The sequence below is a fragment of the Aquarana catesbeiana genome, unplaced genomic scaffold, assembly GCF_042186555.1.
Source record: "Aquarana catesbeiana isolate 2022-GZ unplaced genomic scaffold, ASM4218655v1 unanchor225, whole genome shotgun sequence".
NCBI classification, from domain to species: Eukaryota; Metazoa; Chordata; class Amphibia; order Anura; family Ranidae; genus Aquarana; species Aquarana catesbeiana.
Window position 1 is genome coordinate 698,338 of NW_027362652.1, and position 17,204 is coordinate 715,541.

Here is a 17,204-nt window from a genome sequence, read left to right on the forward strand (position 1 = left end):
AGCTGCAGTTATACTACCACTTCTAAATGTGGCAGTTTCCTGCTGAAGCAGGTTAATAGGGAATGAACAACAGGAAAAGCCGCTGCTCCAGGTGAGCCAATCCAGGTAAGGGTAGGTGGGTGGGACTTCACATGCGAGTGCAAGCCTCCGCTCGCTCAATGAGTAAGCACAAGGTCGTGTGAAACGCGTCAACCTCTGCCCCGTCAGCATCACTTGTGTTGTGTGTCATGAACCTTTGTGTATCTTTGCAATTGTTTTGATAAAAGGACTTTCGCTAAATCGGTGTGCTGCCAATTTCCGTCTATCCAGGTTAATAGAGAGCCATCAGCCGCAGGCACACTTACAATTGGGCACATATCTCCCCAGCCCAGTGTTTCTCAAACTTTTTTTGTCTTGCGGCGCACCAAAAAGATCTAACAATTTTCACGCCACTCCTGAAAAGATTTAACAATTTTTGTCGTGAAGAACTTATTTATTTTTACATATATATTTAATTTTAAATTTAATGTGAAGGATGTGCCTGCTTTCGAGAGCAAATCAGATTGAAGTGAGCCTCCAAAGTCGACAAATGGACCGGTCTCTATATTATTATAATATAATTAGATCGATTGAGTTCTCCCGAGATCTCTCACACTTGCGTTATGAAAGGAACCAATAAATGACAGACTGACCGAGATTCGGTTTTTATGTATGTTACTTTTTTAACTCTTGTGACATTGATTTACCATTTAATTTTTCAATATGTTCAAGGTTTCAAAGTGCTAGTAATATTTTTCAAAACCCCCACTCCATACCTGCATATCTAACACAGCACACGGTTTGAGAATCACTGCCCCAGCCTATTCAGTTGTCAACTTTGGATTCTCACCTGACAGGTTAATGTAAACAAAGTGTGAAAAAAACACTGAATTAGGCCCCCTCAAAATTCATACAAGGTCCTTCAGGTCTGGTATTGACAGTAAAAGGAAACTCTATGCAAAAAACACAAGAAAAAAATGTGTGAGGTCCCCAGGAAATCCATATCAGACCCTTATCTGAGTATGCAACCTGGCTGACCAGGAAAGGGGACCGAGTGTGCTCCCCCCTCCTGAACCATACCAGACCACATGCCTTCAATCCCTTCCTGGTGGTTGTGGGAAACTACCTGCAGGGGGCTTATCAAAATCTAGAAGCCCCCTTTAAAAATAAGGGAGCCTCCAGATGCCGCCATCCTATGTGAATGAGTAGAGGTACATATTACCCCTGCTCATTCACAAAAAATAAAAAATAAAAGATATCATCCAGAAACAAAGAAACCCAAATGTTTGACAAGCCCTTTGTAAAAAGAACTAAAATACCCAAACAATAGTACTCAGAAGTACTCTCGGAACCCATGTGTGCATACTTCATGGCCTTGGCTTCCGGTGCGGCGATGCCTAAGGAGGCTCTGATGGCGCATATCACAGTCCTTCCAAAAGAAGGGAAAGATCATACCATGGCAGGGAGCTATAGGCCGATATCCCTTTTAAACACCAATGTCAAAATTTTAGCAAAAATTCTGGCCAATAGACTCAAACCGGTCCTTCCGTCACTTGTACACCCTGACCAGACGGGATTTATAATGGGCAGGGAAGCCAGGGACAACTCCAATAGAGCACTCCAACTGATACACTGGGCAGAGTCTTGGACCACAACACATCCCCGCCTCTTGCTTTCTACCGATGCCGAGAAGGCATTCGATAGGGTTGACTGGACCTACATGAGGGCAGTGCTGACCAGGCTTGGCCTGGGTCCCAGCATGCTCTCATGGATATCCTCCCTATACAGTTCCCCAACAGCTAGGGTAAAAGTAAATGGTATACTGTCGGATGCCTTTCCAATACATAATAGGACACGCCAGGGGTGCCCTCTATCCCCTTTAATTTTTGCTCTGACATTGGAATCCCTGCTAAACAAAATCCGCCTTAACAGGGATATCAGGGGCTTCACCGTTTGGCCAAATGAACATAAGCTTTCTGCCTACGCGGATGACGTCTTATTCTACGTCTCGGAACCCCTCATATCATTACCCAACATTATGGCAGAGCTGAAGGAATTTCAATTATTATCTAACTTTAAGATAAATTACAACAAATCCGAGATTCTGTCCCTAAATATCCCCATGGCTTTATGTACACAGCTGCAGACTGCCTTCTCGTTTACATGGTGCCAGACCTCCCTGAAGTACTTGGGGATATATCTGCCTGCACGGTGCTCCCAGCTTTATACATGTAATTACTTACCACTGCTTGCTAATGTCAGAACGGACCTAAAATCTTGGAATAAAGCTGCATTCTCATGGATGGGCCGAGTCAGTATTTTGAAGATGAATGTGCTACCCCGCATTTTATTTTCCCTGCAGATGGTGTCCATCACCCTGCCTAGGACTTTCTTCTCAACCCTCAACAGCCTGTTTATACAATATATATGGAGTGGGAAGTGCCCCAGACTAGCCCTACAAATGATACAACGTCCTAAAGCAAGAGGGGGAATGGGGGTTCCCATAGTACGCAGGTACTATGAGGCTATAGCTTTACAGCGTATTTTAGATTGGTACCACAATGTTTCTCTTAAACTGCGGGTCCCGCTTGATAAGTTCTTAAGCGGGCCGAAACCTATCACATACACCATGGGTTCCCAGGGAGAACAGGGGTCTCTTAACGCTGGTCTCTCCTATGGCTTCACACACCTTAAATGTGTGGGATGCCTTGAATAAGAAAGGGAAGCTCGCTCCGCCGACTTCCCCCCTGGCACCCCTTGGTGGCTTCCCCTGGTTCGCTCCGGGGGAACACCTATCTTTTTTCCGGACGTGGACAGCCGATGGAGAGACCAGATGCGGTAGATTTGTTCAAGATCAAGGTTTGCTACCACTGGCTAAATTAAGGGAACTATTCGGCCCATTCCCAATGGACGAATGGCGATATAGACAGCTTAAACACTTTATTGACAGCTTACCACAGGGGGTTCATTCCCCCACGGTGGCATCGCCCTTTGAACGTTTATGTATGTCATCCTCTATTACCCCCCACGCAATCTCAGTGTTATATGAACTACTGCAATCCACACAGGTAGAGGGAAAATTGGGATTTATTAGGGAATGGGAGAAAGACCTTAATCACACCTTTACAGAACCCCAGCTAGATCATCTTTTCCGCCTTACCCACTCGAGCACAGTTGACACCAAAATGCAAGAGAACAGCTATAAGGTTTTGACCAGGTGGTACAGGGTTCCATCTAAGCTCACTAAGATCTATCCGTCTCTTTCCGCCGCATGTTGGAGGGAATGCGGGCTTCGGGGTTCATTCCTCCACATTTGATGGGAGTGCCCCAAGCTACGACCATACTGGTTAGACATACATGCTCAAATTAAACTCATTTTGAATGTGGAGCTTCCAGACTCACCACTGGAATCCTTATTGCACTTCCCTACCATTCCTCTCGGCCAGTATCGAAAGTCCATCTTGCCACATTTACTTAATGCAGCCCGAAGGCTGATCCCTATATATTGGAAGAAGCCTCAAATACCCACACGTACCGAATGGATAGGGTTGGTTGATAATATTATGGCTGCAGAGGAATGGATGGCGAAGTGCAAAGAGAAATATGAAAAATTTTACTCAATATGGGCCACATGGATGCACTACACCGGACAAGTGAGGATGCCCGACACGGGATCTTCTCAGATACAGAACCCCCATTGATCCCTGCGTCGTAGGGCTGATTTTGGCAGATATTGAAATAAATATCAGCAGGTAGCTGAAGCATAGATGAGCTCTAGTAAGCCCAGAGCAGCTCAATATGGTTGAATATGATATGAGGTGTAACATTTCCTTTTCTTTTTCCCTTCTCTTTTTACTCTTATTTTTATTAAAAGAATAATTATAGTATGTTATGGTTTACATTAAGATTTATGACTTGGTGTTCGGCCTGGTCCTAAGTACTATGGGTTCCAGTTAAAACCCATGCATTGGACAGATGGTTATAGTCTTGTTCAGGGATCCACCATCTGGGTGCAATAGGGGAGATCCATGGTTGTGTGAACTTAGAAGTGTTGATTAGATGACAATAAATATCCCCCAACCATATTGCCCCTGATGTGTGTAGGATCCAGGGTAATATATACACTCATTTGACACATAATAACCTCCTATGTAAATCGTACATACTTCATATGTGTTAACTGTTATATTCTGTCTTTCTGTATGTTTTTCATGGAAATATCCTTAAAATAAAGATTATACAAAAAAAAAAAAAAAAAAATACCCAAACAATGACCCTTCTTGTAAATCCATTGTCAATCATGATGGCCGTTGCTGACAACTCGCTGAAAAAATACCAGACGACCCGAATCCCATTACCGATCCTGATTCTACACAAAGCTGAATTACAGCTTCCCGAATTGCCATCAGCTATATGGAAGGAAGAGGCGGGTACAGTGGTGACATCATTATATAAAAAATATCATCGCTCCCAACTGTCCCTGATTTCGAGGGACTGTCCCTGATTTGGAAGAAAGTCCCTCTGTCCCTCTTTCCTCCTCATTTGTCCCTCATTTTGGTCTGATCCATATAGTTGTATAATAAAAATGCACGTTTTTGTCTTTCAAAAAGTGTTTCCCAGTGCTAAACCTTTCCTCCAATTTCTAAATTGTTGCATTTGTACATTTTAAAAGCCAATATAAAAGCAATAGTAGTGGTAAAAAAAGGCACTTGTGGGTTTAACTAATAATTTTTTTTTTTTTAAATTCTCCTTTAAGTGGGAATGGGTCATGTAATGCCTACATAAATTTGGTGTCCTTCATTCCTATCTCAAAAAGTTGTGAGGTATGAAATATGGCCACATGGTCATATTTACGCAGTGATGTAATGCTTCATTTCCCACCAATTTGCTTACATGGCCAAACAGGTACATGAATGGATCTGGTGACATCAGTGGTTTTTAACCACTTGACCTCTGGAAGGTTTTACCACCTTCATGACCAGGCCATTTTTTGCTATTAAGCACTGTGCTACTTTAACCACATGAAGGCGGCGCTTTAGCCAAAAGATGTCTACAGCATGGGCGTGGGCGGTGCGCTCAGTGAACACTAGGGGTGCAACGGATCATCACTGATCCGTGATCCGTTCGGGCCAACCTCCGCGAGGAAAGGCCGCGGCTTCGGCCTAGCTCCGGAGCGGCGGCCATCTTGGTACACCCAGGGGCGGCCGCTGTATCGTCAGGAAGTGACGTTTCGTCGCCACCATCTTGCTACACCCCACACTCCCTTGCACAGTACTGTAGATATAGAGTTAGAAGGGGGCAAGCGGACATCTTGTTACACCCACCAGTTTTAGATTTTAAAGCTATTTTCCACACAAAATGGAGCTTATATGCATAAATACAGTATTTGCTAATGTGACAAAACACCTCTGATTTTCACATTTAATGTTAAATGTGAAAATCAGAGGTGTTCTGTCACATTAGCAACCATGTAAGGTCAGCAGGTTTGCTGCTGCTTTTAAAATTTAACATCTAAACAGTCCGTCCGATCTACAAATACTGTATTTATGCATATAAGCTCAGTTTTGTGTGGAAAAGAGCTTTAAATCTAAAACTCCTGTGGGTGTAACAAGATTTGTCTTTTTTTTTTTCGTTTTTTTTTGCTGATCCGAAAATGATCCGATCCGTGACTCTGATCCGAGGATCAATCCGATCCGTGAGTTTTTTGATCCGTTGCACCCCTAGTGAACACCGAGTCCTCGGGACTCTGCTGATCACAGATCACAGTCTTGGCCCTTTAACATGTGATCAGCTGTCATTCAATGACAGCTGATCGTGTGATGTAAACAGAAGCTTGGGGTTCTCCTTAAAATACATACTAGATCTAAGTGTCTGGTATGGATTTTGAGGGGACCCCCACACTTTTTCTTTTTTTTATGCCAGCACTTGTTTTGTTTACATTCTGCTGTCAGGAGTCGCCCACTCCTTAACAACCAGCTATTCCAAATGAAATGAAATTAATACCAAAGATGCAAAACTAATTCCAGGAACAAATCGGTCGGTTCAATTAACAAAAGCATCCAAAATGAAACGAAATTTTGAGGCATGCACATGTCTAGGGAGAAGGACCCCCTTATATCAGTAGTCATTGGAAAAAGGACATTCTTACATTGCCATCAGTATGAAGACCCCCCCCTACAGATCATTGATACCAGTTGGAGACAAAAATTATTAATTTCTCAAGGAACCCCTACGAAGCTTTGGAGGAGCACTGGCCGAGAAAGGCTGGACTTGGCAGTAATATATTTCTATCCCCCTCGGTGGGATTGGAGGTGACCCCATCTATAAGGATATACAGTACATACACAGCACAAGGCCGTGTTCACACTATGAGACATTTCTCGGGACTGCAGTTCCTTTGAATTCCACAAGGTGGTGATCTCACTTCTACCAAGTCAGGAAATCTCTAAGGAATACAGACAGGAAGTGATGTCAAGTCCTGACAGGAAGTTATGACAGGTATAAATAGGAAGTTCCGGGTGAAAGGTGAGTCGGGAAGGAGTAGAGACGAGACGTTGCTGAACGTGGCAGAAGAGGAGGTAATAATATCTTATTTTCTATTTACACCCAGTAACCCCCCGTCATGTCCGTCCTCTTCCTCCATAGTCACTGTGATGTCTTTTATCTCCAGCAGATGATGATACACACATATATAGTGTGGAAACCTAGATTAACCCCTTCAGGCCCAGAACATTTCCCTACATACAGAGCCAGAACACTTTCTTCATTTTGGAGATAAATTTTAGTAATATGTGCCTCTAAACAAACAGCACTGACAAAAAATAGACCAGGGTTCTAACTAAATTTTCTAGCAAAATATACTGATTGTTGCACATCAAACAAAAGTGTCAGAAAAAAGGTCTGGAGCTGAAGTGGATAGACAAGACCATGACCATCCTGACCATACCTGGCCTACAGAGGGCAATTATTACACTACACGGGCAGCCAATGGACAATCATTACAATATGTAGCCAACGCAATGATGCAGTGCAGGGGTCAGGAGTATGGAGCATAGAGCCCCTTGCATTGCTGGTCAGGAGGAAGGAAAAATTCCACAGCCTGCCATGAAGAATATGTTCCATCTTTGGTGTCATAGGGAGGAAAATACTGAGGGTTCTGAGCAGTGCCTGGACAAGGTCATACGGTGCCCAGGGTGAAGATGGAAAACTTGGAGGAGGTCCCTATTCCAGTCCCTGAGTCCTAACCTTGTTCTTCAAGGGGAACCCTCACCCCTAAATTCTAACCCCAACCCCTAACCCTAACTCTCCTGCCGCCCGCCCTCCGGTGCTTCTCCCGACTCGCCTGTACGATCTGTGAGAGGGAGAAGGAATTGGTCCATGCTGGATGCTTACTATAGAGATTTCCGGTGGGCCAGATGGTCGCCGGGTGCGATGTTATGTCGTCACACCCGGCCTCTGCCTTTGAAAAAAATGCAGTCGCCTCGGCTGGGAAACCAGGATCTTTTTTTTTTTTTTTATTCCAGGTTTCCCAGCCTAGAGGTGGGGACATATAGACCCCATATCTCACTGTAAAGAGGACCTGCCACGCACTATTCCTATTACTATTCCTATTACAAGGGATGTTTGAATGGCTGTTTACATATCCTCATCTCTTTAGTTAGTCCATCCGTACGGGTATAGTTAGGAGAGGCTGGGAGTATGCACAGCTTAGTTCTTAGTGGGGGGGCTCTAATCTCTCAATGTTCATAGCTCGGTAAGGTTAGGATGTCAGTACTGTGAGGTCCATTGCTACACTATGGCCGTGCTTACATTTCTGAGTTTCTATCGCTGTTGGTTATCATGTAATTTCTGTACATTTAATGGTGTTTGTTTCATCATTTCATTTCTATGACCGGATGTGTTGTGCTGGGACTGGTAGTTCCACAGGGCACGGTTACTCACAGCTCCTTGACTCCTCGGTACAGTTCATTCATTCGGCCATGGTCATGAGGGTGTGGGGGGCTTACGCAGCTCACTTCCATTTTCCCCTAGTCCAGGGGGGGGGATGCTTATCAGCATCTTATGGCCTGCTGGTATACGGGTAGGCCCATTCTTATCTGCTCTCATTGGGCGCATTTCATCTTCATGTTTCGTCATGTTTGAGTACCATGTAGTTACGGAATAACATGTGATCGTATTCAGGTGGGTCCCCAGCTTATACGCAAGGCCAGCAAAGGGCGTGTGTGCACCTTTGTCACGTTTAGTAGGTTCTGTCATACCGTGTTCTGTCATACCGTGTTCTGTCATACCGTGTTCTGTCATACCGTGTTCTGTCATACCGTGTTCTGTTATACCGTGTTCTGTCATGGCGCGTTCTGTCATAGCATTTCGGTGCCATAAATTTAAGGCATATACACCAGTAGCCGTTTCATCTTCGTTTGTTTTTCATGTCTCATCGTACCTTTTCATTCAGGTTTCTTTGTATACCTGGGTTTAGTTAGCTAGTGCTCACATCTCGGGATCTGTCACGTCTACAGATCCATATGGGCTGAGGTTTCGTTTTTAATTGATTGTTGACCACAACCTTCTTGCCCGTATACCATACGTCATACGATGCACGTTCATTTCATTACACCTGTATAGACTACTCACCACAGTCTGTGGGTACATTAGCCCTGAGTATTCTGTTTTAACCACTTCCCTACCCGCCCATAGTCATATGACGTCCACAGATGGGATCTCCCATCCTGGGTGGACGTCATATGACGTCCTGGGATTCCCGGCCGTCTAGGGGGAGCGCGCGCGCCCGCCGCGTTCCTCGGGACCCGGTGCGTGTGCCCCGCGGCCGCGATGTCCGCCGGGCACCCGCGATTGCCCGTTAACTGGGCCGGCATGTGGATCTTTGTGTGTAAACACACAGATCCACAGCCTGTCAGCTCTGAGGAGAGCGATCTGTGTTCCCAGAACGGAGGAACACTGATCGGTCTCCTCCCCTTGTGCGTCCCCTCCCCCTACAGTTAGAATCATTCCCTAGGAAACATACTTAACCCCTCCCCGCCCCCTAGTGGTTAACCCCTTCACTGCCTGTCACATTTACACAGTAATCAATGCAATTTTATAGCATTGATCGCTGTATAAATGTGATTGGTCCCAAAAATGTGTCAAAAGTGTCCGATGTGTCCGCCATAATGTCGCAGTCACCAAAAAAAATCGCGATCGCCGCTAAAAAAATAAAAATTTTTTTTTTTAAATGCCATAAATCTATCCCGTATTTTGTAGACGCTATAACTTTTGCGCAAACCAATCAATATACGCTTATTGCAATTTTTTTTACCAAAAATATGTAGAAGAATACGTATCGGCCAAAACGGAGGAAAAAATGTGTTTTTAAAAAAAAAAATTGGGGTATTTATTATAGCAAAAAGTAAAAAATATTGTGTTTTTTTTCAAAATTGTCGCTCTTCTTTTGTTTATAGCGCAAAAAATAAAAACCGCAGAGGCGATCAAATACCACCAAAAAAAAGCTCTATTTGTGGTGAAAAAAGGACGTCAATTTTTTTTGGGTACAACGTCGCACGACCGCGCAATTGACGTTTAAAGTGCGACAGCGCTGAAAACTAAAAATTGGCCTGGGAAGGAAGGGGGTGAAATTGCCCGGTATTGAACCGGTTAATTACCTGTCTTTGCGCTACAGGTTACTCGGGCTCACTTACTACATACACTTCGGTGGGGGGTCCTCATCAGGTTCATTCACGCGCTGTGGTCTTGTCATTATGCCTTACGCCCTCATATTTAGGTAGGCACAGAAGGTTGTTGTTCTCATGTCTGGTTGTCTGTTGTCATTTTTGTGTTTAGTTTGTGTTTCCGCAGGTTGGGCATGCCGCACGTTTCAGAAGTGACTTTTTTACGTTCATCCCTTCGACCACACGTGGGGGTTCAGAGCATGGTAGCACCCCATCATTAAGGAGTTGGTCTATACTTAAGCTCACAGCGGAGCTTGTCACAGGGGTTTTCCTATTGGCTATCCTAGCTGATGTTACCATTGCTTTGAAGCTACTTCCATCAGACCTGCCTGCCGCCGTCATTCTGCTATATGGTGGGCGGCAAGTGGCTAGCTGCTGCCATAACAACGATATTCCTCCTCAAAGTAAAGACGTATATCGGCGTGCGACGGTCCGGAAGTGGTTAATAAATCTATCACACGACCTGTCTCCCTGCACCTGTTTGGCATTACTTGCGACAACTGAAGCTGTAAGGTCCTTTAGGCACCCTCTTTCCTAGTCCATAAGGCCTCCAGGATCCCCCTCTCATAGTCCAAGGCCTCCAGACATCTTCTGCCCTAGTCCAGGGCCTCCAGACACCCCCTCCCCTAATCTGGGACCTCCAAGCACCCCCTCACCTAGTCCAGTATCTCCCTTGTAACCCCCCAATCCAGGGGTCATTGCCACACCAACCACCATTTCCTAGTCAATGGCCTCCTCTGCACCGACCCCCCTAGTCCAGGGACTCCTCTGCTAGTCCAAGGCCTCCTCTACAACCCATCCCAAGTTCAGAGCCTCCTCTGCACCCTGCTCTCCAAATCTAGGTCCTTTACCACATCAACCCCACTTTTCAAGTCCAGGGCCTCCAGTGTACTTCCCACCCAGTATAGAGCCTCCTCTGGATCCCTCGGTCCGGGGCCTCCTCTGGATCCCCCGGTCCGTGGCCTCCTCTGGATCCCCCAGTCCGGGGCCTCGCCTGGATCCCCCCGTCCGGGGCCTCGTCTGGATCCCCCCGTCCGGGGCCTCGTCTGGATCCCCCCGTCCGGGGCCTCGTCTGAATCCCCCCATCTGAGGCCTCGTCTGGATCCCCCCATCCAAGGCCTCGTCTGGATCCCCCGTCCAGGGCCTCCTGTGTACGCCTCACCTAGTCCAGGGCCTTTTCTGCCCCCCCCCTCCACTCCAGCACCTCCTCTGCACACCCCCCCTCAGCCCAGGGCCTCCTTTGCACACCCCCCCCCCAGTCCAGGGGTCTTTTTTGAAGCCTCCGCTTCTCTGGGATGCCTCACGCAGAAAAGACATAGGCTGTTTGGGCACTAGGCAGAACTAAGAGGGAGACCTCACAGCACTCTGCCGGGGGTGCCGCTCACACTGGGTGACTCTGATCCAGGGTGTCACTGCCGCTGGCTCAAGTGTAATGGACAGGCAGCGCCGCTGCATAGTTTGCCAAATACCGGAGAATCAAATAGGAGGGAGACCACATAGGCGCAATAGCGCTGAATCACTCCGCTCCTCCCGCCCGGCCGTCCTCTAGAAAAGCATTCCAGAGCAACGCTGCAGCTACTTTTGCTTAGCAACATAGCAACAGTAGCTGAAGCGTCACTCTGGAATGCCTTTCTATAGGGTGGGCAGGAGGAGCAGAGTGATTCAGCGCTAGTGCCCCTGTGTGGTCTCCCTCCTAGTAGAGCTGCACGATTCTGGCTAAAATGAGAATCACGATTTTTTTGCTTAGAGGATAGATCACGATTCTCTCACGATTCTCGCGGCGTAACATCATCTTTCACATTAAAACAAAAAAAATTGCGCTAACTTTACTGTTTCTTTTTTATTATTTATTGAAGTGTATTTTTTCCCAAAAAATTGCATTTGAAAGACTGCTGGGCAAATACAGTGTGACATAAAATATTGCAGCAATTGCCATTTTATTCCATATTATAAAATATTATAATATATATATATATATATATATTTATATATATTATCTCTAATGTTTGGGGGTTCCAAGTAATTTTTTTTAGCAAAAAATATTGATTTTAACTTAAGAAAGAAGTGTCAGAAAAAGATTTAGACTTTAAGTGGTTAAACTTCCTGCATTTACACGTTGTTTAAAGCTTGGCAGATTGCCCAGGTTATTTGTTTACACAGAGAAGTTCTATCCCTTTGATCTAAGAAGGAAGTTAGATACAATGTTTCAAGTTCTAAACTTGGCAGAATGCCTGGATGTTTTCTTTTGACAGCTGAGTGAGCAGATAATCTCTCCACTTGTTTATATGAAAGAATCGTCAAACTCAGCAGGAGAGATCGTCAGGGGAGGTGAATCGAGATCACGATTTTTTAACGATTAATTGTGCAGCTCTACCTCCTAGTTGATTCTCCTGTTTTTGGCAAACTATGCAGCGGGCGCTGCCTGTCCATTACACTTAATCGGGCGGCAGTGACACCCTTAGAGCAGCAGTTCCCAGTGTGGATGGGGGAGGCGGCCCTCTAGATGCGTCACCTGGGGCAGCCCCCCCCCCCCTAGTTTTGACCCTGCCTCCCCCACAGCTCTCTACTCCACCAGTCCCATCCTCCTGCTGTCCAATCCCTTTTCTTACTGCAGAGAGTGACAGTGACATCAAGCCTATTACCGTGTTTCCCCCAAAAATAAGACCTACCCTGAAAATAAGCCCTACTGTGATTTTTGGAGAGGGCTGCGATATAAGCCCTACCCCGAAAATAAGCCCTAGTTTAAAAGGGTTTTAAAATCCTAAAATGCACTTTATTGCAGTGTTATATAGTGGAAACTGTGTATATTGCTGTGATCGATGTGTGATTAATGCCTTCTGTGCGGCGGTGCCCAGCTTATCCCTCGCTGCTCTCCTCCTCTTCTCCCAGCTGTCAGTAGGGGATCTTGGCCCCCCTCTGCAATGCTCGGAGCAGGGAAGGAAGCTCCAGCAGGTCATGTAAGTGCCGAGGGGTGCTCAGCTGAGCCCCCGCTGCTCTCCTCTTCGCCTATTTTACCACCAGGGGATCTCGGGGGGGCCCCCCTCCCTCTGCAATGCTCGGAGCGTGCCCTGGACTGCATCAGAAAATTAAGGTCAGTGTGGGGTTGCCAGCTCATCCCTTTAAACCCGAACACATATTAATTACACAGGTTCTGTGGCTGATTAAGGTGGCAATTAAACTCACTTAGTGTCTAACTGTGTAATTAATATGTGTTCGGGTTTAAAGGGATGAGGTGGCGTGCGGGAAGAGAGGATCAGTGGGGCACAGCGCTGTAACAGGGTGTTTATCACAAATAGATTGCAGAGAAATGCACGGTTTGCATTGTGTAATAAGGTGCATTTGGGGATTTTTTTACACCCACTTTTACTCAGTTCCACTGGCCTGACAGGCAGCGAGGTAGATGGGAAGAGAAGACAGCACATGTCAAGCCCTACCCCGAAAATAAGCCCTACTGGGTCTTTTGTTGCCAAAATGAATATAAGACCCAGGCTAAAACGGTAGGCAGCAGGCTGCTGGGGATTGGAGCCTCACAGACCAAGTTCTGTCAGTTATGCCGCATACACACGGTCGGACTTTCCGGCATACTTGGTCCGGCGGACCAGAGTCCGCCGAACAATCCGACCGTGTGTAGGCTCCGGCGGACTTTTTTCCCAAAAGCCCGCCGGACCTAGATTTGAAACAAGTTTTAAATCTTTCCGTCTGACTCAGTTTCTGGCGGAAAGTCTGCTCGTCTGTGTGCTGGTCCGACGGAAAGCCCGGTCGTGTGTATGCTGGTCCAACGGACCAGATACGACGTGAGGGCAGGGTATTGCATTTCGCGCTCGCTGCAATAGGAAAAACAAATTTTCCTATTGCGGTGAGTGCGGGGCATACCAGGCCCTTAGGTCTGGTATGGATTATAAAGGGAAGCCCCTACGCCGAAAAAACAGCGTGGGGTCCCCCCCAAAATCCATACCAGACCCCGATCCGAGCACGCAGCCCGGCCGGTCAGGAAAGGGGGTGGGGACGAGCGAGCACCCCCCCCCTCCTGAACCGTACCAGGCCGCATGCCCTCAACATGGGGGGTGCCTTGGGGGAGTGGGACCCTGCGGGGCCCCCCCACCCCAAAGCACCTTGTCCCCATGTTGATGAGGACAAGGGCCTCTTCCCGACAACCCTGGCCATTGGTTGTCAGGGTCTGCGGGCGGGGGGCTTATCGGAATCCGGGAGCCCCCTATAATAAGAGGGCCCCCAGATCCCGGCCCCCCACCCTATGTGAATGAGTATGGGGTACATGGTACCCCTACCCATTCACCTAGGGAAAAAGTGTCAATAAAACACACTACAAAGGTTTTTTAAAATAATTTATTAAACAGCTCCGAGGGGGGTCTTCCTCCGGCTTCGGGGATCTTGTTCCGGCTTCGGGGGTCCCTCCGGTTCCTCTTCTCCCGGTGTTCCAGTTCTTCGGCTGGCTCCTCTGCTGTCTTCAGGCCGCTCTCTTGCCAGCGGAGGTCCGGACTTCTGGGCTTCTGGGCTTCTTGGCTTCTTCCCTCTTCTCTTCTCCAGATGTTGACACAACGCTCTCTCCGGCTGGACTGCTCTCTGAGGGCTCCATTGTGACTTATATAGGCGGAGACCCCGCCCCCTTATGATGTCACAGTCCCTGGGCATGCTGGGACTGTGACGTTTTAGGAGGCTTGGTCACCGGGTGATGTTGACCATGTCAACATCTGGAGAAGAGAAGAGGGAAGAAGCCAAGAAGCCCAGAAGTCCGGACCTCCGCTGGCAAGAGAGCGGCCTGAAGACAGCGGAGGAGCCGGCCGAAGAACTGGAACACCGGGAGAAGATGAACTGGAGGGACCCCCGAAGCCGGAGGAAGACCCCCCCCCCGGAGCTGTTTAATAAATTATTTTAAAAACCTGTGTAGTGTGTTTTATTGACACTTTTTCCCTAGGTGAATGGGTAGGGGTACCATGTACCCCATACTCATTCACATAGGTTGGGGGGCCGGGATCTGGGGGCCCTCTTATTATAGGGGGTTCCCGGATTCCGATAAGCCCCCCGCCCGCAGACCCCGACAACCAACGGCCAGGGTTGTCGGGAAGAGGCCCTTGTCCTCATCAACATGGGGACAAGGTGCTTTGGGGTGGGGGGGCCCCCCTCCCCCAAGGCACCCCCATGTTGAGGGCATGCGGCCTGGTACGGTTCAGGAGGGGGGGGGGGGTCGCTCGCTCGTCCCCACCCCCTTTCGTGACCGGCCGGGCTGCGTGCTCGGATCGGGTCTGGTATGGATTTTAGGGGGGACCCCACGCTGTTTTTTCGGCATAGGGGGGGTTTCCCTTTAAAATTCATACTAGAGCTAAGGGCCTGGTATGACCCGCGGCGGGGCTCGCAAGGTGTCAATCTCGCCGATAAAAGCGGCAAGATTGACTTCCTTTTCTAGTCCCGTCGCACCTGAGTCACGTTCAAAATGAACGGACTTGTCCATGTGTGGGCAAGTCCGTTCATTCTGAAAGTCCGTCGTAACTCCGGCAAAAGTCCGTCGGAAAGACGGGAGGACTTAGCCCGCCGGAAAGTCCGGTCGTGTGTGGGCAAGTCCGTCCGTTTTAAAGTCCAGCGCACCTGGCGGAGAAAGTCCGTCAGAAAGTGTGCCGGACCAAGTCTGACGTAAAGTCCGCTCGTGTGTATGCGGCATTATTCTTATTAGCTGCCAACTCTGGACAGATTTCAAACCCAACAGAAAAAAGAGGATTTCTGATCCAGCAGACCACGAGAGTCCCAGGTTCTCGAAATGTAGCAAATACTAAACAGTTCCAATGAGGACAGAAGTTGACCAATACCATCCAATAATTTTTAATTCAATTTCCCAAATTTATCTGTCTACAGAGAAGCCTGTATAGATCAAATGTCGGCACCAACGAGGATGGAGAATCAGCTGCCCCTCGCATCATCAGGTAAGAGGAGACTTTATTGTAAAAGAGAAAGCAGTACGGAGGGTCCACCTAGATCCCCCATCATCTCATAAACACATAGAAACAATGTATTCAGTCAGTGTGTGTGTTTCCTACAGATGGATCCAGTAATGAGAACCCACCAGAGAGATGTCCCCGTCCTCGAAATTCCACACAGGAAGGTCACACCATCCCTCACCATCATCAGGTAGATGAGGAACAATCTCTGATAGTATCATTAGGATCTGTACATTATCTGCATTGTTACAACTGATGTCATTTTTCGTATATATTCAGAGTGGAAACCTGAGTGACACCAAAGCAGAGGTTAAAGAAGAGATAAAAAAGGAGGATAATGAGGATGGGGTAATGGAGGAGTCAGAGTTTCTAAAAGGCCACAAAGATCTGTACCAGGACACCATGGTGGAGTCGTCCAGCTACAGAAACCCACCAGAGAGATGTCCCCATCCTCTGTATTCCCGGGACTCCACACAGGAAGATCACACCATCCCTCACCATCATCAGGTAGATGATTGACAATTATTGGTCATTATGATTTATACACAGCATGTTTGCTACATTGAATGTTTTATTTTATCTTTCAGAGTGGAAACCTCGGGAATGGTAGTATTGTTGTTAAAGAAGAGTATAAAGAGGAGGATGAGGAGTATGGAGTTATGGAGGAGTTTTCAGAAGGACACAAGGATATGATGGAGCCTCCTAATACCAGGAACTCACCAGAGAGATGCCCTCGTCCTCTGTATTCTCGGGATTCCACACAGGAAGATCACACCATCTCTTATCATGATGAGGTAGATGATTAACAGTTACTGGTAGTTATGATCTATACACAATATGTTTGTCACAGTGAATGTTTTATTATATCTCTCAGAGTGTAAACCTCGGGGATTATAATATTATTGTTAAAGAAGAGTATAAAGAGGAGGATGAGGAGTATGGAGTGATGGAGGAATTTTCAGAAGGACACAAGGATATGATGGAGCCACCTAATACCAGGAACCCACCAGAGGGATGCCCCCAGACATTTAAAGAGGAGGACACTCTTATAGAGATCAGAACAGGTGGGTCACTAACACTAAATACATTCCTCTGTCTGTACCTGTAACATAAATGTGAATGTAATATAAATTTAAGAGTAGGGCAGTTTTGCCATTAGCTGATATGTGATTTGATCTGTAGAAGTAGTGTAACAGTAGTTATAATTGAATTCTATGTTATTAATCGGTAATCAATCATAGACATACACTATATTGTCAAAAGTATTGGGACGCCTGCCTTTACACACTCATGAACTTCAATGGCATCCCAGTCTTAGTCCGTAGGGCTCAATATTGAGTTGACCCACGCTTTCCAGCTATAACAGCTTCAACTCTTCTGGGATGGCTGTCCACAAGGTTTAGGAGTGTGTCTATGGGAATGTTTAACCATTCCTCCAGAAGCACATTTGTGAGGTCAGGCACTGATGTTGGGCGAGAAGTCCTGGCTCGCAGTTTCCGCTCTAATTCATCCCAAA

General features: G+C 46.9%; 2 protein-coding genes across 2 annotated transcripts in view; both read left to right on the top strand.

Moving 5' to 3' along the window:
• Nucleotides 1–17,204, top strand: part of LOC141121571 (uncharacterized) — a 166,091-nt gene that overhangs the window by 48,905 nt on the left and 99,982 nt on the right. The window lies entirely within an intron of this gene.
• The window catches only part of LOC141121573 (uncharacterized), a 28,114-nt gene continuing 17,400 nt past the window's right edge, over nt 6,491–17,204 (top strand). The window contains exons 1-6 of the mRNA XM_073611208.1: nt 6,491–6,596; nt 15,606–15,673; nt 15,790–15,878; nt 15,968–16,195; nt 16,276–16,482; nt 16,563–16,752. Coding sequence (XP_073467309.1) covers nt 15,625–15,673; nt 15,790–15,878; nt 15,968–16,195; nt 16,276–16,482; nt 16,563–16,752 — 763 coding nt within the window. The 5' untranslated portion in view covers nt 6,491–6,596; nt 15,606–15,624. The remainder of the gene's footprint in view (nt 6,597–15,605; nt 15,674–15,789; nt 15,879–15,967; nt 16,196–16,275; nt 16,483–16,562; nt 16,753–17,204) is intronic.